This window comes from Takifugu rubripes, chromosome 4 (genome assembly GCF_901000725.2).
Source record: "Takifugu rubripes chromosome 4, fTakRub1.2, whole genome shotgun sequence".
NCBI classification, from domain to species: Eukaryota; Metazoa; Chordata; class Actinopteri; order Tetraodontiformes; family Tetraodontidae; genus Takifugu; species Takifugu rubripes.
In genome coordinates this window covers 15721921-15742295 of record NC_042288.1, presented here as the reverse complement: position 1 = coordinate 15742295, position 20375 = coordinate 15721921, and the positions used below count along the sequence as shown (strand labels likewise).

The 20375-nt window shown below is 52.0% G+C and overlaps 1 protein-coding gene across 1 annotated transcript in view; it reads right to left on the bottom strand.

The window, feature by feature from the left end:
* Positions 1-20375, bottom strand: part of jag1b (jagged canonical Notch ligand 1b) — a 23802-nt gene extending 3427 nt beyond the window's left edge. Inside the window, exons 1-22 of the mRNA XM_029834851.1 lie at positions 20004-20375; positions 19483-19788; positions 13946-13997; positions 11917-12174; positions 11356-11416; positions 9383-9513; positions 9172-9291; positions 7412-7525; positions 7225-7338; positions 7033-7146; positions 6557-6603; positions 5991-6164; positions 5458-5608; positions 4610-4774; positions 4420-4533; positions 4211-4324; positions 3903-4016; positions 2916-3032; positions 1806-1833; positions 1396-1481; positions 707-820; positions 516-625 (exon numbers count right to left, since the gene is read on the bottom strand). Of these exons, the coding sequence (XP_029690711.1) occupies positions 516-625; positions 707-820; positions 1396-1481; positions 1806-1833; positions 2916-3032; positions 3903-4016; positions 4211-4324; positions 4420-4533; positions 4610-4774; positions 5458-5608; positions 5991-6164; positions 6557-6603; positions 7033-7146; positions 7225-7338; positions 7412-7525; positions 9172-9291; positions 9383-9513; positions 11356-11416; positions 11917-12174; positions 13946-13997; positions 19483-19788; positions 20004-20060 (2661 nt within the window). The 5' untranslated portion in view covers positions 20061-20375. The remainder of the gene's footprint in view (positions 1-515; positions 626-706; positions 821-1395; positions 1482-1805; positions 1834-2915; positions 3033-3902; positions 4017-4210; positions 4325-4419; positions 4534-4609; positions 4775-5457; positions 5609-5990; positions 6165-6556; positions 6604-7032; positions 7147-7224; positions 7339-7411; positions 7526-9171; positions 9292-9382; positions 9514-11355; positions 11417-11916; positions 12175-13945; positions 13998-19482; positions 19789-20003) is intronic.

Below are 20375 nucleotides of genomic sequence, written 5' to 3'. Positions count from 1 at the left end.
GGAAACAGGACGGTGAGATGCAGGCGACATTCTGGTGATTTTAGGTCGGACTGGCGTCCACAGTACAACTTATCCTATCATTTTGCACACTGAAGCAGAAACTAATAAGAATTAAACCCATAAGACTTCAAGTGTTTGGAAGCTCCCTGGGACCGCGTCTTCGTTGGGTCTGTCGGGCACTCGACCCAGTTAACGTGCTTCCTGTACCAACGCGCTCCCTTTACCTGGCGAGGCGTTGCCCTGAGTGGAGCCGCAGGACGGTGACGACACCACCGCGGCCTCACCCTCACGGTGAGCGTGGGAGCTTCTGATGGTGCTGTTATGTGTTTAAACAAAACCATCCCACGCTCCTACACCAACCCCACCCTGTGTGTTGTGGCTCCACAGGCCCGACCCGACAGCTCTCCCACACCAGCAAAATAACTATTTACTGACTTCTAACATTAGCAACAGGTGACGTCAGGCTTTCCAGCTGTAAAAGGAGCATAAATACTTGACTGAGAACGTTTACATACCTCTGTGCACACAACTTTCCCATTAGAACAGTGGCAAGTGTTGCAGTCTTCATCCCATTTCACTCCATCGAGGGTGACGTGTCCGTTAACAGAGCAAGGTTTTCTCATCACTGTGGTAGAAATGCACCCCTCATCTCAGAAATATGCTTCCATTTGATCATATGTGGACTATAATCATTTAGGACTCCTACCTTCATGACAGTGGGGGCCGGTCCTGTCTGGCGGACACAGGCAGCGGTAGCCATTAATCTCATCCACACAGGTTGAACCGAAGGCACATGGAGAAGACTGACACTCGTTAATATCTGTCACAGCAGGGGGGAGAGCGAGAGGTAAAAAAAGAGCTCCCTTTTGGAAGGACGAGCACAGCCCGATATTGAGTTAAGCAGCGAGCATAGAAATCTCATTCCTACAAAGGTCACGTGTCATTTAAATCGTACGTACACACAGACAGCAGTTAATAAACACGCGAGCGAACATGCTTGAAGTCAGCCCAGGAGGTTTCTCCTCATGCAGTTTTATTAAAAACAGCATCATTAGCAGGTATGCAGGAGCTACAGGCAGGACTTAGCAGAACAAAGGCTTTGCAATGGGAAAGAATGTGGCCATCTGAAAGCCGTTAAGAGGGAAAACAATCTGTAATCAGTGTCAGAGAGCACGGCTGATTAGCTGTTGGCCAGCTAAGCTGGTTCTCCCTTGGGGACATTAGCGAGGCCTGCTGGAGTGACACCGAAATGGCTCGGCCTGGCCCGCAGCCCAACGCAGAGATAATTGGCTGGCGAGACCTTCCATTTGGAGAGGCCGCCACAGTGCGGGACCAACTCCGATTTAAGATTTAAACGCGGATCAGGGGCGAGGTGGAGGCGAGGTTAATACTCACTGATCCGACAGTCTGGACCTGCAAAGCCTGGGGCGCACTCGCAGCGGTACCAGTTCTCCCCATCCACACAGGTTCCACTGTTATAGCTGTGGGGGGGGGGGGAATCCATCATTTATGATGTGCATGTTTTATACATGCACAGATCATGCCAGCACGGCTGGAGTTTCCTCACGAGTCAAAACACAAATTTCATTCTTATTGCTCTCTAAAATAAGGTGCTCCAGCGGAATGTGGTTAAATGAGAGTCGCACCAACGATCTCACGAGAGAGTTCACTGACTGCATCCCAGGAATGACAGGGATGGGCGCACGCCCGCGTCCCGGCAGACACGCCGTGAGAGCGCAGGTGAGAAACTCCAGCGCTTGTTTCCATCTGTGCAAATCTACAGGAAATGTTTGGCTTCCACTTACCAAGGGTGGGGACTGCAGTCGTTGGTGTCTGGGAAAAAAGAGAGAGGAGAAATAAACAAAAGCAGGGAAGGAGAAAAGCATGTTGGTGTCTGGATGTTTCGTGCACGTGACAGCTAAGAAGCACGTCTCAGCTTGTGTTGTCAGAGGCGTGTTGGACGGTTGAAGCTGGACTCCACCTAATTATGGAGGCTCCTCACTGACAGCAAACCTGTGTTATGAGGGACATTTCAGCCCAAACTGGGCATTTTTGACTTGTTTTAACAGTATTTCCTGTCAAAACATTCTCAAATACTGAAAACTATGGACTCAAATTATGGTTCATTTGCTGTGTGTAGAAAATACTGTAAATGTGTTTTAAAATTAACCCCTGTTTACTTTAAAAAAGAGGAACTTTGAGAAGTTTTTGTTAGAATGAAAGCAGTCGCATGAACTTACAGCTGAAAGTCAACTGTGGCAGCAGCAGCAAACAGCTGAGCTCCCCCCCCCCCCCCAGTTCCAACCACCCTCACCTTGTCCCTCAGATTTAATCCCTGATCCGTTCCTGAAAATGTTGGGGAATTTCTTTTTTTTTTTTCTGTTTTTGCCGGACGTATAAAGGGGAAAAGAAAATGGGGGAGAGCTGCGGAACATGCTGAGATGTCAGTGCTTGGCCAGGAATGCAACGATGAGGGGAGACGGGTGTGTTGGACAAGAGAGAGGGGAGAAACATCTGTGTCCACTTTCCTGAGCCCACTTCTGCCTCCTCCTCCTCCTCGGCTCATGGCCGACAACAGCCAGCGGAAAAAATAGATTTAAGATTGCCGGGGAAATTCTGCTGGAATCAGACGCAGGACGTCACCTTTAGACGAGGTAGCTGGACATTTGTCCTCGTGTAAAGGTCATAAACCTCCTTTAGCTGAGCCGCCCGGCCCAGGTGAGCAGCGAGGCAGCTTAACTTTGTACCATACTAGTTCTATCAACCAAGTTATTATCAGCTTTTGTTAAAACAGGTCTGCAGCATTTAATCACAGAGTAAAACCCCAGTCGCTGACCTTTGACCCAGGTTTCAAAATGACATTTTTATTGTACACAAGTATGTTTTTTACTACACTACCTGTAGGGAGCACTTACTCTGGGTGCAGGTGGGGCCTTCCCAGCCTTCTTTACAGACGCAGGTGAACGACTCCCCCGCCACCACACAGGTCCCCCCGTTTTCACACGGGTTTGGAAGACAACTGGAGTTTTTGGCTGAGAAAGGTAAGGGGGGGGGGGGGGTCAGTATTTTTTTGGGCAACAGCTACAGAAGCTTATTGATTAAATCAGCTGTCGCAGACATTAAAGAGTCACAGGAGGCTTCAGCTGATGTGGCTTTGATTTATTTTAGCAGGTTTTCATCTTTGTCCCGTGGAATCTACATTCCTGCACTCAGAGGAGTCAGTGCAATCAGGGACTTTAGGCAGACATCTGTCAGCACTCCCGGGGGGGGGGAGGAGGGAGGTGAGGAGGGGAGGAAGGTGGGGAGGAGGTGGGAAAGGAAGGAGGAAGGGAGGGAGGCAAGAAGGAGGGAGGTGGGGAGGGAGGTGGGGAAGGAAGGTGAGGAGGAGGGGGGTAAGGAAGGAGGAAGGGAGGGAGGCAAGAAGGAGGGAGGTGGGGAGGGGAGGAGGGAGGTGAGGAGGGGAGGAAGGTGGGGGAGGAGGGAGGTGAGGGAGGTGGGGAAGGAGGGAGGTGGGGGGGTGGGGAAGGAAGGAGGGAGGTGGGGAAGGAAGGAGGGAGGTGAGGAGGGGAGGAAGGTGGGGAGGAGGTGGGAAAGGAAGGAGGAAGGGAGGGAGGGGGGTACGGAGAGGTGGGAAGGAGGGAGGAAGGGAGGTGGGGAAGGAAGGAGGGAGGGAGGGGGTAAGGAGGGAGGTGGGAAGGGAAGGAGGTGGGGAAGGAGGGAGAGAGGTGGAGAAGGGGGGAGGTGGAGGAGGAGGGAGGTGGGCGAGGCAGAGCGCTGACAGCACGAGGGGATGAAAACACTTTGTGGCGCAGACGTCTAATCATTCCCGGAGGCTCCGCCCACAAGCGCTCCAGGTGTGTCGGTGTAAAACATTAAGCGCGACCGCAGCGCCGGTGACTCACCGATGTTACAGGTCGCCCCCTCCCACCCCGGGGAGCACTTGCACTGGAATGTGTCGCCCTCGTCGTAGCAGGTGCCTCCGTTGTTGCACGTGGCCTCATCGCACTGGCTTTCCCCTGGAAGAGCAGCGGACAGGTTAGGCGGGGCCCAGGTAGGAGCCCAGGTAGGAGCCCAGGTAGGAGCCCAGGTAGGAGCCCCGGTAGGAGCCCAGGTAGGAGCCCAGGTAGGGTGCAGAAGGCCGCACAGCCATCAGCACCATACATGAGCCTGCACACACACTGGTGGGTGTGGAGAAACGAGAGGCGCTTACGGGAGTGGCACGTCTTCCCCTTCCAGCCATTCTTGCACTCGCAGAAGAAATCCGTCACCAGGTCTCGACATGTCCCTCCGTTGTGGCAGGGGTTGGTGCTGCAGTCGTCGATGTCTGCCAAAGACGTTGAGAGCGGGATTTGTTACCGACCCGTTTAGGAAACACGGACCAGCCGCGGCGGCGTCGTTAGCCGTGGCCGCGTGACTCACTCATCTCGCAGTGGTCGCCCTCCCAGCCGTCCGCGCAGATGCACTGGTACACGCTGACCTTGTCGATGCAGGTGCCGCCGTTGTGGCACGGGTTGCTCTCGCAGTCGTTGATGTCTGAAAGGGAGGAGGGAGCGTGTGACGTGGGCGGGGACGCGCCGCCGTTAGCGGTGCGCGGCGAACGGGGGCTTACTCTCGTGACAGTAGGTTCCTCTGAAGCCCTCCTGGCACTCGCAGGTGAACTGCCCCCCCGCCTGGCTCCGGCAGCGGCCGTGAGGTCCACACACGTTGGATGAAATGTAGCGCTCACCTCCCGGAGTGCTGTTGGACGCCACGGCAACGGTGCAGCTGTCAATCACTGCAAAGACAAGCGGCGGAGAGTCAGCGGGGCGCGTTGGAACAGGCGCGCCTTCGTAGCAGGTTTACTGACCCGGGTTTGACTTCATCCAGAAAAATAATTCAGAACCACAAGGTGATAAAAACTCTATTCACGCTTGTGCAAAAAAAGAACGACCTCTCTAACCAATCAGAAACAGAGATACATGGCGTGAAGCGGAGCTGCTTTCATAAGCAAAGCCGAGTGATCCGCTTCCCTGTCTGATCAGGTTGGGGGGGGGCAAGAGCACAAAGAATCTCACCCTCTGGTATCTGACTCCGTGGTTGGTCCACTCACTCAATTACACACACACACACACACACACACACACACAGAAAGTGCATATTCATTGAGGGGGAAGAGAGAAGGTAGCCCACCAAGTCATTACTAAGAACACACACAGTGCTATCATGCCTCTGCCAGATTTTCAAAGAACTCAGGAGGGAAGAATCACTGGAAAAGCTTTACTGAGTAGATGTGTGTGTGTGTGTGTGTGCGTGTATGTGTGTGTGTGTGTGTGTGGGGGGGGTGATGTGTACACCCTGGCCAGGAAACCTCAGTGTACTAAATTAAACATGGCCACTGGCCCTCAGATCGATTTACAACAAAGTTTCTACAGACAAAAAGGTTTAAGGCCCGTTTTTACCGGGGGGGGGAGGTCATACCTTTGCATGTGGTGGTGCGACAGTGGTCTTTGAGGTGAGAGCAGTTTTTACCCTCGTAGTCGTCCGGGCAAGCGCAGTAGTAGTCCGTGGCCAGGTTGAAGCAGGGCGCTCCGTTCTGACAGGGGTTGGGGGAGCAATAATCGATGTCCAGCTGAGGAAGACGACAGGTAGAAGAGGAGAGGAGATGCTTGACTTCCTGTCTGCTGCGTTAAATAGAGCAAAACCCCGCAGCTCCCTCCCTGCCGGCTGTGCCAGGAAACAGCACACGCACTCGGTGAAAGGGGAGGGGGGGGCAAGGCTGCGTCCTCATGTCTGGGATTCTGCATGGAGGAATGTACTGTATACCGCTGTAGCCAGGAGCAGCTTCAACAAAGCACTCCCTTTTGAAAAAAATGGGACGACTGTGGAACAACAGTCATTTAAAAAGGGTGGAGCAGGAAAGTTCTACAATGAAGCCCACGACACAGCAGCCCCGGCAGAGGGGGGGCCGGGCCCCGGACACACGGGTCTCCTGTGACCGTGTCGCGTCTCACCTGGCACAGATTTCCTGAGAAGCCGGCCAGACAGAGGCACTGGAAGCTGTTGACTTCGTCCTGACAGCGGCCGCCGTTCAGGCACGGCGAGCTGGAGCATTCGTCGATGTCCTTCTCACAGTGCTCCCCGGAGAAGCCGGGTGGGCAGATGCAGCGGTAGCCATTGACCAGATCCTGAAAGAGAGGAGCCGTCATCGCCTGTGACATGAGAGGGAGGGGTCCCAACGCTCACCGTCACCCAAAGAACTAAGAGGGTGGGGGGGGGGGGGGAGCAAGGTTAAAAGAACATTATCGTAGCTCTGCAATTATTTCAACACATTTTCCTGGCGTGCGCTCCAAACAATTATGTTTATTGTAATTTAATCCAGTGCGGTCGGGGCACTTTGTGTCCCTCCCTGAGAAACCCCTGAACCCACTCCCCTCAGATTTGGTTTCGCAAAGGAATTCTGCAACAATTCTGTCGGTTTGGGTCGGAGCAGCTATTTATACACAACTGCTGCAAAGGTCTCTCACTGGGAGACGGCGCAACAAACCCAGCGGCGGCACCGGACAGGACCGTCACGTACCTTACACGTTCCCCCGTTCTGGCACTGGTCCTTGCAGTCGTTTATGTCTGCACGCACACAGAAGAGAAAAAACAAGCGTAAAGATTCATTCTGAACCGCTTGACTAAACAGCGTGTCTTCAAAAACAAGCCCGTGCTTTATGGTTCCCATGCTAGGGGCCTTTAAAAACACCGAGCGCTCTGCAAAAGTTGGATAACGTGGCTGCAGAATTGGTGCTGCACAAGGGAATTGAGCAATCCCCTCCGCTGCCAAGTGAAACTAGTACTGGGATTGTATTGAGCCACTTCTAAATCACCACAGCTGTGGCCACACACAGGACTAATAATGATACTGCAGATTCATTTACGCTGCAGGAAAATGCTGCACTCATCCAAATCTTTGATTCAGGCCTTTATGTCAGACCCCAAACTCAATTAACAGAGGAGGAGGCCTTAAAAGGAGGGGAGGAGCTCCACAGCTGAAGGTTTCCCACTGACCGATGTCACAGTTCTGACCAGTCCAACCAGGCACACACTCGCAGAAGTATCCTCCAATCAGGTTACGGCAGGAATTGGCGTTGACACAAGGCTTGCTGTCGCATTCGTTGGCGTCTGGAAGAGAGGGAGAGAAGATTTGTGGCATCTGCGAGTGCGGCTGACAGGCGCAACGTGCTGGAGAGAGAGTCTGACCTATCAGGCAGGTCTTCCCCATCCACTGGGAAGGACAGTGACACTTGTACCCGTTGACCAGGTCCTGGCAGGTGCCTCCGTGGTTGCAGGGGTTCGGAGCGCAGTCGTCAATATCTGGGCAGAAGGAATGCGGTTATTCCTCAAGGACTTTGGGTGCTTAATACTTGCAGCTGGAGGGTGTTCGTACTGATGGTGCAGGAGGGGCCGCTCCAGCCTGGTGCACACTGACACTCGTAGCCTTGGCTGGTTTCCGAACAGCTGCCTCCATTAGAACAGGGACTGGACAGGCAGGCGTGTTCCGCTGCGAGGAGGAAAGGACGGAGACTTCAATCCCAACAAGAACATATATTGTTAATCATTTATTAGGACGCTGTGACACTACACAACTGATGGGTGTACACAGGGGGGCCCTCGCGCCCATCAGCTCACACCCCTCCTCCTCCTGGGAAAAACCTCCCGCTCAAAATCCCCCTCCATCTCGCTCATTATCCAGCCAGCAGACCACACCGCCAGGAAATCATCTTTCATGCTAAGTTGACCCGACCGCTGCAGCGTGACTTCCCTCTGACGCCCCGCCATTCTTCTGCCAAGGGGCAGCACAAGAGGAGAGGCTGGCGGGAGGGCGGGGGGGGCAGGAAGGGGAAGGCGTCCACCCCTCTTTCATGGAGCAATCAGGGATGAGTGAAGCACCAAGAATTAATGAGCCACTCTTGTGATAACTGGGTGGCTGCAGGTGATCTGTGGTATGCAGAGGGAGGACAGTGGGACAGCGGGACAGCGGGACAGCGGGACAGCGGGGTGGACGCCTGCGCCCCGAGTCCTCCGCGCACCAATCACCTACGTCTCCCCGGGTCTGAGGGACTTCCTGTTACTAAGGGCACGAGTTCTCTGACATGTCTGCAGTTAAGCTGTCAACACGCTGCGAGGCTCAGATTTAATGAGGAAAAACAGCATCTCCACGGTGTTTGCAGCAGCTGAGGCCTCACGTCCACCATCTGTCCGAGAGCCCGAGGAGCAAAGGGACGCCACGGCGTGGGGGGGGGGGGGGGGTGGAAGCAGATTACTGCCGTGTTCCCACCTTCTTCACACTCAAGCCACCTTTGACCCTTTTTCTGTAAACTCAGCAAGTCCAAAACGTTTTAACCCACGAGACAACAAATGAAATCATTTTGGTTCATCAAGGATTTGTGAAGCGGAAGGCGACCTGCAGCCAGGTGGAAGCCTCCCCCACCTCCCCCCAAACCTCACCCCGAGGCACCAGGGCTGACCCCTCTGGTGCTGTTGGACTTGGCAATGCCACCGGTTCTGTTCATAATTTTATGGATAACAGTTGTAGGCACAGGGACAGACAGAGGGAGTCCAGTTTGGGGACCACAGGATTTCCTCTCAGCTGTTTGCAGGTGATCTTGGCGCCAACATCACCGTCGTCATGGATACAAGATGGCTGCCGCTGCACCTGCGTGTGTCTAACCCCGTTTCAGATGGACCCCCTCCCCACCGGAAAGAGGACCCGAGGAAGACCGAGAACAAAGGAGCGCCTCGGAATACTGCCAAGAGAGCAGGTACAGAGGCCCCGGAAAAGCGGAAGGAGACGGGACGGGACGGGACGGGACGTCCGGTTCCGTCCAGTGTGGAACCGCACGCGTTCATCGGCACCGTAACTGCAGGACAGCGCCGGCGAGGCCACGGACCCACAGATCTCAATCACACAACCTCACTGGTAGTTGGGAGAAAGTGGATTTTTCATGTTTCCATCCAGAACCAGCGCGTATTAAATCCATGGAAATAAGAGTTAAATTAAATGAACTTTAAATGATCTTGGACAACATTAAGGAAGGAAAAGCTGCAGGGAACAAAAGTCCACAGCTTATTTCCCAATTTAGCTTTTTGATCAATAGATTAAAGGGAGGACGGTTCGTTATCGGGCTGAGGATCTCTGGCACTCACCTCTCTCACAGTTGGCGCCTGAGTAGCCCTCAGCACAGGTACACTGGTACTTGTCAGGTCCTGTGTTGATGCACGTCCCTCCATTTAGACATGGCTGGTGCGTGCCACAGTAGTTCAGATCTGGGAAAGTTTCACACAGCTTTAGTTTGTTTGCACACAACATGGGCGGCTCCTACAGCAACTGCAAGTGAAATCAGAGAAGGGGATTAACCTTTATCGCAGAGGTGGCCGCCCCAGTTGGTGTCGCACAGGCACTGCCAGGGCTCCACACAGGTGCCGTGCACGCAGCCAGGGTGGGGGATGCACTTGTCACAGTACTGGCCCTGCCAGCCATACAAACAACTGTAAGACACACAGAGAGCCACGCACAAAATGATCATCGGCCCAGGGACACACTTCACAACAACATGTGCAGAAGATTCAAGCTAAATCATTGGAGAAAAACAGTGAAAACAATCTGAGGATCGATCTGAGAACGCTAATAACTTAATCTGATGATTAATCCAAATTCCTTCACTGGAAACGCAGCAATAATCGGATCTCAACGAACAACTTTCATCACGGAGCTGCGCTGTGAAAACAAAAGAGGCACTTTTCTCCCACTTTCAACTGGGCTGGGTTTTAGAGGACCACAAATGAATCTTAAATACTCACATGTTTATGTAACAGGGTTGAAAGAATAGGAGAAACAGAGGACGCATATCTGGCTATTGAGCAAACAAAAGAAAAACCGAACGACAACGGCCCTGGGACCTGGAGCACGGCTAACATTAGCATGCGGCCAGACGCTCCCATTGACACTGTGCCTGTGGTTTGGCAGTGGCAGAGGGTTTGGCGCTCCTCTCATATGTTTCGGTGCAGCTCATCCTGGTTCCCATGAGTCTGAAGGAGCAAGGCGTGTGCCCCGAGGCTGAGAAAGGGACGGAACTTACTGACCACTGAAATAGCCAGGCCCATAATTACGCTGATAACACTGACCTTTTTATTTCCCGAGTCCCATAATTAAGATTACCATCCAGCCTGGCTGATAAATCCACCTCTTAAAAGTGACGAGGTTCCACTACAGCTGCTGTAATAGAGCCGAGCGACAGGAAACACAGCGGCCCTCTGGGGGAACGGCGTCCTGATTAGCTTGGAGAAACGTACTGCAGCAATTAACGCGGCAGTTAAGTAAATGCCAGTCTGTGATTCAGAGGCTATTCTTAAAATTGTGCTAATTCTCTCCCTAAATGGCAGAACCTCCTGTCCAAAGCAGGATAGCAAATCATTTAGAGTTATTACACAGATAAATTAGTGGGGAATGCGACATTACATCATGCAACACTGACAGATTTGAGCAGTTAACAGGCTGCTTGTTCTGGCCATTTTTAACATTGTGTCTGTTTCACTGTGATTTCTCCCAGAGTAACTGATTAATTCCACAGCGCAACACTGAGCCTTCTTCATCCCACTAAAAATCAGTGGCTGTTGACCAGAAAAAGAAGCAAGTCACAGAAGAATTGCTCGTTAGGAGAGTTTTCTCTGCTAAAGCGCCAAACCCAGATCGAGAAATGCAGCCACACCTTTAAAGACTAAAGCAATTCAATCTTTTGTTCCACCAGTGGCCACACAAGCGCTTACAAGTAACCTGATGATGTCAAAACCTTGGGAAAAATAACAAAGCCGCAGCACAGAATGAACAAACCCGATCGTCCCTGCGCTTGATTTATAGCCAAATCAGACAACTAAGAAAGCAACCAAAGCTGGAGCTGTGGGAAGAGCCGGGCCGTGCAGGGCCTGCTCCAGGGAGGGGAGCGCGACGGAAGGGGGTTAGTGCACACAGCCCTCTCTTCTGATATCCTTCTGCGCCCAGATTTCCTCAGGCGATGTGGATGAAGAGCATTAGGAAGCCATTAGCTGTACAAACAGCCGGCTCGGGAATACCTGCCACGCTAGAGGGACACACACGGGTTCCAGCGTGGACTCGGACCGGGGGCCGTGGCCCTCAGTCAAGGAAGCCAGAGACTTGAAGCTGAGCTTCCTGGCGCAGACCCGGGGCATGCACAGGGAGGGGGCGCGCCACGACATGGCAAGAGCGTCCGTAATAAATTCAGGCGGATGAACGAACCGTGTTTGACGTCTGACACAGGAAAAGTGCAGCGACAGCAGACGGATAAATCACACAGGGCAGCTTTGGTGACTTACTTGCATCCTCCTGGCTCCTTACAGGATCCGTGTTCAGTGCTGCAGCCTTGTCGACATATAGCTACAAGAGGAGGGAGAAAATAACGGCCTGGTGACTGCGTTCAAACTTAGCTCCATTTTTATTTTAGCACATTTTAATTAAAGCAGTAAATCTAATATAATTACTGTCCTCCATAACATTTCATTATGTGAGAACAAACACGGCTGTCTGCAACAATCAATCTTGCTCTGCGTTGAACAGTGGAATATCTGAGAATGTGAGAGGCGCTCGGGCCGATTTCCTGCAGGGAGGGGGGGGGGGTTAAAGTTTATTCCTAATCATACAGAGGCTGAAAAGCTTGATTTGAATGGAGACGGAAGAGGAAAATGATGCGAGGGTGCAGGAACAAAGGCCTCCTTTCACTGGGATCACACAGCAGACAGTGTATCAGCATGAATCACACATTACAGTGGTGCTCACTTCAGAGGACTCATTCATAGTCACAAATACTAATACGGCCGTCTGGAGCTGCCGTCTCCATCGCTGCTGATATCATCCGCCCCGACCCGCTGACCGCTCACCTGTGTTGCAGTCAGGTCCGGACCAGCCTTCCAGACACGTTTTGTTTCCATTGTAGTCGCAGGTGTAATGCCCGAAGAATTCGTCCCTGGGCCGGCAAAACTTGTTGCAACCAAAGCCGTAGTAGTGCTCATCACAGATGACCCGGATCTGGTACTCGAACTGGGCCACGGGTCCGTTATGGGTTAGCTTCTGCCACTGTGGGCTTGGGTTGATCATGCCAGAGTGGGGGGCTTTCTCTATTAACCTCCCATCTGCACCTAAAATGGGGGAAAACAGGCTCCATCAACACAGAAAAGCCAAAAAAAAAAGCAGCTGTAAAACTGCAGGTTATTCGTGATTAAAGCAAACACGAACAGGGAGCACCGTCCGTTCTACCCCCCCCACGACGCTCCACGCTTGGGTTCTGACTCTCAGGTTTACAGCTTGACATTACTGGTTTCAGATGCTGCCCTTTGCATCTGCTCAAGTGCGGACAGAACCGCAGCCACCATAAATTACAGCCCAGGAACCTCGATGCCACAGGCAGCGCTGGGACGCCTGCCAGTGTGCCATCAGCGCATTTTTCCAAACGTGCATTCTTGCGCTACCAGAGGTTGAAATATGTCCACAACAGACTCCTACAGACTGCTAACTATAGCATCTATGTGGCGGGGGGGGCCGTCCTGCGTTGTGATTGTGCAAAAGTTAAACACACACAGACCTAGACCCCGAAACAGGCGTATTTTCAAGTCAAACAGGAAGCGGCCATGACGCTGTCAAAGGGACAAGGCCAGACGAGAGAGCCAAGGCTGCGACGACACACAGCAAACACAAACAACGAGTGCTCGGTCCCATCGCACGCCGACCACCAACTCCGAGACTCTCTCTCGCTCTTCCACCTAGAGGAGCAGGAAACTGGCGGCGGCGGCCGTTCAGCGCCCGCGGGAGCAGAGGTGAGCGACCGCTGGGTGAATCGCTCTTCTGTGTGCTGTGATGCAATGCCCCCTGTCACTTATTTACCACAGTGGGTGTGTGTGTATATTGGGGCTGGCGTTGGTGGGGTGGTGGAGGGGGGGGGGCGGTTGCACATCACAGTGCCCGGTCACATTTCGCAGCGCTCTGGAATCCAGAGCTCAACCGTGTGGCATTTCTCTAGCGTCTGCTGACCTACGCTGTCAGGAGTAGCATGTCCGTGCTACCTGCTGCCTGGCTCAGTGCTCAGCATAAATCACACACGCTTTAGAAAGCTCAAAGAAAGGTACCACTCTGGTCCCAAAGACCCCCGCTACACAGAAAGCCCTTTGAACCAACCACTAGAGGAGTTTCCACATATATACATGAATCTTTTTTGAAAACGCTGCATTAAAAAAAAAGCTAAAAGTGAATCCACGTTCCCATTTGGATTGTGGATGGATTAACATGGTTTAAAAGCGGATGGTTTAATATCTGGACAATCACAACAGATGAGGCAATCGGAGCTGGGAGCCGGCCTGGAGCGGCTCAAGAGGGGCTTAGCCAGCATTGACTGTGTTCATTCAGGGGGCTTTTCACACCAGTGTCCTAATAGTTCTCTGGGGAGCGGCAAATACAGCAGAAAAGACAGAAACCCCATTGACCTCCATCAGACCTGCATAAACAAGGCCGTCCCATCATGGCAACTATGGTTCAGGTACAGAGCCGCCTCTGCTCCTGGCGGAGGGACCAGCATCCAGCTCCGGATGTTTCTAACAGTACAGCAGACTGGGTGAACTGGCTTTGATGGGATGGTGGTCGCAGATTCACCATCAGGCCAATCAAAACACTGTGCACCACTCCCCTAGATTTCCTTCCCTCACCACTCCTCGTCATCCTCCTCCTTCCTCCCGCCTGCTTCCCCATCTTACAGGCACCTGTCAACACACTCTCTCAAGACAGGACACACACGCACACCCAAAGGACCAGAGCAGGGAGTTCAGAGAGAATAAACTTCCCTTTGTGACCTTCAACGACACAACTTCTCCCAGACCGGGGTTGGGGGGGGGGGGTTGCCAGACATGCACAAATACTCACCGCTGGTTTCATTGTTGGAGTCGAAGGCTTCCACTATCAGAGTGTAGGATCGCTGTAGAAGAGAAGACAGAGATCAAAGGGAAGGTTAGCAGGTGCCACATCATAAAAGACATCTATAAACCTTAATATTCAACAATACAGCGTTTTAGAAGCAGAGAAGGCTGATTCTCATTTGGGACTGTTCAGGCTCGCCTCGAACACAGCCCCAGATGTTTCTGCTTTAACGAATGTCACATTGAGCATATTTTCCTCTCCAAACATTTGTTTTTAGGCGTTAAACAAAAAAAGATTTCCCATGACCTCACTAGCCCTGCCAATGTTTTATGTGCCTCTCATCAAGTCAGCCCGAAGCTCCGGCCAGTACGCATGCTTCTACCTGTTAACATGCTTGTGTGGCCTCGGAGGGCTCTGTGGTGGCAGCGGTTTCCATGGTCACCCTCCAACAGTGAAACCAGACAGCTTTGAATAATGAGTCGGGCAGGTTTGAAAGTAAACCAAAAAAAAGAAAATGGGGCACAGAAGCGACACTGACGATAGGGCGCTTGAAATATATCTTCCTCTCAAACACCCACTGCTCTCTGTAGAAGGAGTTTTTCCACATGGTTAAACAGTGTGGCGAGAAGTCAGCAGACGTTTTCCAGTGTTCTAAGAGAGCACAAAGTCGGTTCTGTTGTGCAGCGTACGTAGGATTTCATATTAAATTTATAAACCCCTGGTGCCACCAGGAATGCTGTGAGAAACCCAAAATGAAGTGCTTACAGAGACGACCCTCAGCCCAAGTCATCGCACGCAGAAAAATGAAGTGACAGCAAAAGACGTGTATGTGACGGATGGCGAGGTGGGCTGCAAGACAGGAACGAGAGAGACTTCTACATTTCACTACCCCCCCCCCCCCCCCCCCCCCCCAAAAAATGCTTTGTCCAATTCAGGCTCCGTTGTGCTCACACCAATATCAGCTTACACGCTCACACAGTCATGAGGGAGCGAACAATGTAGCTGCGAGCGAGCGAGCGAGCGCCGCAGACTCACGGGGAAAGTATTCAACTGTGAGAAAGTGTAACGCACTCGCCGCACTGCGGCGTCCATTAAAACACCTCCTCGACACACACGCACACACACACACACACATGCACGCGCAGCGGTAAGTTGGTGGTAAACAAGCGTGCGGAGGAAAGCCCCGTGTTCACTCTCCAAACAGAGAAAACTGACTCGGGGGTTTCAAGGCTTCACCTTTTCTATGAGTTCCTGTTGCCAGGAGACGCGTTTGTCATCCTTGGCCAGTTATTTCAGCAGCTATTATTTTAAACAGAGCTCATCAGCTGCCCAGGACTCGGTGTGTTTTGACTCACAAGTGGCCGCGGTCACCTGACGCAGAACTCGAGTAAATGAGTCAGCAGTAATGTGATCCCCGATCCTCGACGTCAACCTGCAGCCACTTATATCAACACTATAAGAACAACAATCCTTTTGGGGACTTTACGCATCAGTCCAATGCAGCTATGCATTTATTTATTTATTTATTTGGGGGGGGGGGGGGGCGTGATTGTCAGGCACAACACCCCCCCGAGCATGACACAGCTCATTCATTTGAGGAACTCAATCGTAACGTCACCCATCAGACGTCAGCTGCGTGGGCCATCATCTACAGACATTTCACATCATTGCAACATCGCGTTTGTGCAGTTTTGACTAATATAAACCACAAAAATGGAAAAAATATAAAAAAAAGTCTTGCATTAGAACATCTGCAACGAAGTCAACTTTGATTGACCTTCCAATCTATGCGAGCATGTTTTGAAGTTATGGTTTTACTGCCGATGGCTGGAACGGCGAGCGCCTGCCAAGTGTAACAACTCGGTTCACCTGCAACCCTCCGAAATTACAAACTGTGTCCGGACCTGACAGGCTTGCTGAAAGGGAAGAATCTAATGGGTTTCTGGTCGATTCCCATGACACAAATCAACAGGAACGCGGCGAAAACACCCTTATCTCAGATGGGTTTGGTCACGCATCAGCATGGAAGCTGTGGCAGCCATGTGATGATCAGCCCCAGGTCACGAAAGCAGCAGGTGAACCCGCTCAAGGTCAAACATAAAGAAGAGCGTAATACGCCCGTTTATGGCTCACCTGCCAAAACACCCAAACTTCTACTGTCCCCCTAGCGATGCCACTCCGGCTCCATCGGAGCAGCAGCCCTGCTCTTACTGGCTGCTCGGCTCCAGACTGAATAACTGCTTCCAGAGAGGGAGAGATACCGCCTGGCTCCTCGTTTACCAGCACTCCATAACTCCCAGGCTGTTATCAGCTCTGAACCGTCTGCCACTGCCAGGTTCACTTTTCCCAGGCTCACAGCTGACTTGCAGCTTCTTTTTGAAGTATACACACACACTCACACGCACACACACACACTTCCCAGGGTTATAAGTGTGGCCATATGTCCTTATCTTTCCTGGCCAAGCAGACAATGTCCAAAAGACAAGCAACACAAGCAGGGAAGATCGTTCCAGTTTGAATCGACTTGCCAAGGAACACTGCTGAATCCTTTAGTAGGGGAATTTTCCCCCATACACACATACCGTACACACACACACACACACACACACACAGACACACAGTTCAGGCTGAAAATGGACCCACTGCTGTATCATTACAAGGTAATCTAACTAAAGACAAAGAAATGTCTCCTGGAATAACAGAACAAAGCAGCCAAAGGTCCAGAGGAAATGTCAACAATCCCGTCAGAGGGATGTTGACCTTCTGTATCGGTTTTCCTGAGTCAATCACTTTAACAGTATCAAGCTGAGATCCAACCAGTCGTTGGGTCGACCCTGTTCTGCCGTAAAGACCGGTGACAGAACAACTGTCAGGGTCGCCTCAAGAGTCAACGGCCACGCCGATGAAGCAGGGACCAGCTGCACCGTTTCCCCCGAGAGGGCTTCATCCAAATAAAAACAGGAGGGAGGGTCGGTTTTACGACCAACAGCTTATTAAATTATACTGTGAAAGCTAAAGCATCTTCTGAGGAACAAGACATTTGTCTGCCAGATAAAACGGGATGTGGCAGATTGCGTCTCCCTCGCAGAGCAAACAAACCGAATCAGTAAAAGGAATTAAAATCAAGCGTGGAAGTAAACACGAAGGCTGCCTTCCTCTCGCTAAGGTCATTTACCATAAAAGGGAAATAAAACAAGTGGAAAAATAAATGTAATTTCTACGCGTGTCACGCTACCATACCGTCTGGAACGGCGCTGAGAAGCACTTGAACTATTACGCAACGCCGCACTTGCACAAGAACACCGAGAAAGTTCTAAAGTAGAAGATCGGGTGAGTCAAAGTAAATGGGAAGAAAAACGACAGCTTTCCTTCCGCCTTTCACTGGAGTAACTTGCACTTAAATGCCACATCAGAGCAGACTAAATAAAACAAACATGTCATTACTGCCACAGCTGGCGGCAGAACTGGGCCTCGAGGCTGAAGCGACTATTGTTTCCCAGCTCACCTGATCTCCGCTCTCAGACATGGATGGTCAACAAGTGAGTCACGGCGGAGCTAGCATGTAGCTAGCCTGGGAGCACGCTCCGGGCTTGAGACGGAGGGAGGAGACGTTATCCAATATGAGCAGAATTAAACCCGATATCAGAATCAGGATGCCTGATCAGCGAGATTTGAAACGAGGCCGCGGCGCCTCTCAGGTCCAATGTAAACTCGACGCGTCCGATCCCAAAACACAAAAGCTCTCCCTTTCCTTCTGGTACAACACTGGGAAAATATGCTGAGATGGCCACGGGGGCAAGGTCACCGTTTGCCTGCGAGCCAACTTCATCACTGCTGAGTCTACTACAACTGCTTCCTGTTGCTTGGCCTGCGCTGGCATTACAGCTGCACGGCCTCCATTATGCTCTGTAATCCTCGCCGCAGTCACAGAGGGCACGCCATTGTCCTTGCTTGATACACTGTGAAGGCCCTCACTCCTGCGTGGAATAAAAAAAAGCATGAAGCAGACACTATTGAACCGGCCGGGGCTCCAAAGAGGTCCGCCAGACGGTATTGAGCTGGACACTTGGCTCCGACCCTACCTGATCCGTGCACATGTGTGCAGCCTCATTAAGTGCAGCGGTTACTGTGGGTGGCAAGGTTAAAGCGATGAAATGCCTGGGGTCCAACCGAGCATGACTTAAACAAAGCCCTTGGCCCGGACAGGAGGCCAAATTCATGCGGCCCGCAACCAAGGCCGGGGGGGTGGGGGGGGGGGGGGGGCGCATGAACTCGACGTACCCGAGATCTCACCCGCACCTCACTGCTGTCTGTCCACAGCAGCCAATCAACTGATGACAAGAGCAGAGTGGTATCGCATCCTGAGCCGGTGACAGTTGGTGGGCTCAACGCCCTACAGCGATTCCCAGAAATCCCTCGCATTTTCAGCCGATACGACACAGAACTCGCAGATCTCGCCCGTGCGCCGCCGCCAGCACAACCGTGTAATTTCTCCACCAACATGCACATGCAGCCAATCAGCAAATCACCAAAGGAGGATGGAACTAATCCGCCCTGGAGTGTTCATGCCAACGGCGTGCTGCCATAGCGTGAAAATAAACAGAAACCTTTGTCTTTATTTAAAAAAAAAAAAAGAAAGGGTGTGAGGCACCACAGAAGAGTGAAGGAAGAACTAGAGAGCAGATCCAATTGCATGTTACCCTGCTGAGGACATTGTTTTACATGCTATCATTGCAAATCTCCATGGTAACACGCCAGAAATCACAGCACACAATGCCTGGAGCCACAACACCGACTTCCATCGGGATTGAGGTAAAAATAGCCTTGATGTAATTGGACACACACATACCAGTGGCACTGTGCCTTTCACCCATCAGCCACGGCGCTGGAGACTCAGGGGCCGAGCTGGGGCCCCACAGGCTCCGCGAGCTTTGATTCTCACCAGGCTGAGCTGCTCCAACACGGCAGAGTCAAACACATATCTGGACTACGATGCTCAGGACCCGTTTACCCTGCCGAGGTGAGGCGACGTGGAGGAAACCCGAGAGTGGCTTCCTAACTGTGTAGCTGTAGCGTGGTGCAACATGAGGAGCTGCTGGGGAGGGCCAGACAGGAGGGGGGGGGCTGTGAGAATGTGGTTCACCAAACTTTCATATCTGTTGAATCAAGCAGGATGGAACCTTCTGAGAATACGGTGTAGAGGCACGGAAGTGAAACGCACTGAAATTTGTGGTTTTGGCTCCTGATCTTTTTATAGTGAAGAACTCGGTTCTGGGGCCTGATGGAGCAAAAACACATGCACCTGGTAAATTGGTGCAGATAATGAGGAGGTCCTTCGTCAAAAGGGGAATTCACAGACTCCAACCAAAAAGAAACCATGTTTGTTTGCTTTCTATCCGGTTCTCGGGGAGGGAGAATGACTGACAGACAGTAATTGCACAGAATTGCCCTTCAAACACTTTTTTTTTTTTTTTTTTTTTTTTTGAAATTGTAGCGCGTCTGGGCGCAATTTATTTTGTGTGTATTTAAAGTGTCCAACTCACCGGCCAGGCAAAACTGAAGGGCAAAGTTATCCTGGATTTGTCATTCCTGACAGAGCTCTTCAAAGAAAACGTATTCCCTCCTAGGACAGGCGTAGATCCCATTCCGAAGCTGCAGGGCCCCGCAGCCGAAACTCTTGACTGGTATTCCTTCAGGCAAACTTTAAAAAAGGTATCGCACTCGTCCCGTGTGCACTTGCGGTCCGCCGTGTTCCGTGCGCCGTCGCAGCACATGCCGCTCAGCAGCTCCCCGTTCACATTGTGCATCGACAAGATTTGCAGCTCGAATTGTCCGGATCCCTCTGACACCTGTGGGAGACACGACAGCCGATTCAAAGCCGCGAAACCGTCAGAAACCCGCACAAACGCGTCCCGACTTTATCCGCACTTGTTAAGAATTGCTGCTGGACTCTTTCTTTATTTTAGGGTATCATGGCCGCGCACATTTAAGGCGACGCGGCACGCAATCAAAGTGCTTCCAGGCAGCTGAACCGAGTGACCCTCGGACGACGGAACGCACGTACCTGCGCCAGAAAGCAGAGGAGGAAGGCAGCAAGCACGGAGCCCAGTCTCGACACCATGCCTCCGGACTGCTGTTGCCACTCGTTTGCACTATTCGTTTGGCCGACACACGGCACCAGAGCTCTCCTCTGCTCTGAACATGCACAACTGGAGGCCAACTAATACTTTAAATCAGCGGAGCACAAGTTCCAGGTTCATAGACGAGCTCTTCCCCCGCTGCGTCCTTCAAGCCTCCCCGAGCGCGTCGTCGTTTTTCTGGCACTTTCCACTTTGTTATGTGGAGAAAAATGTAATTTTTCCCTACACAGTGGCCATGCGGCAGCCGAGCACACTGCTGACTGACTGAGAGTTGGCCAGAGCTGGATACACAAGTT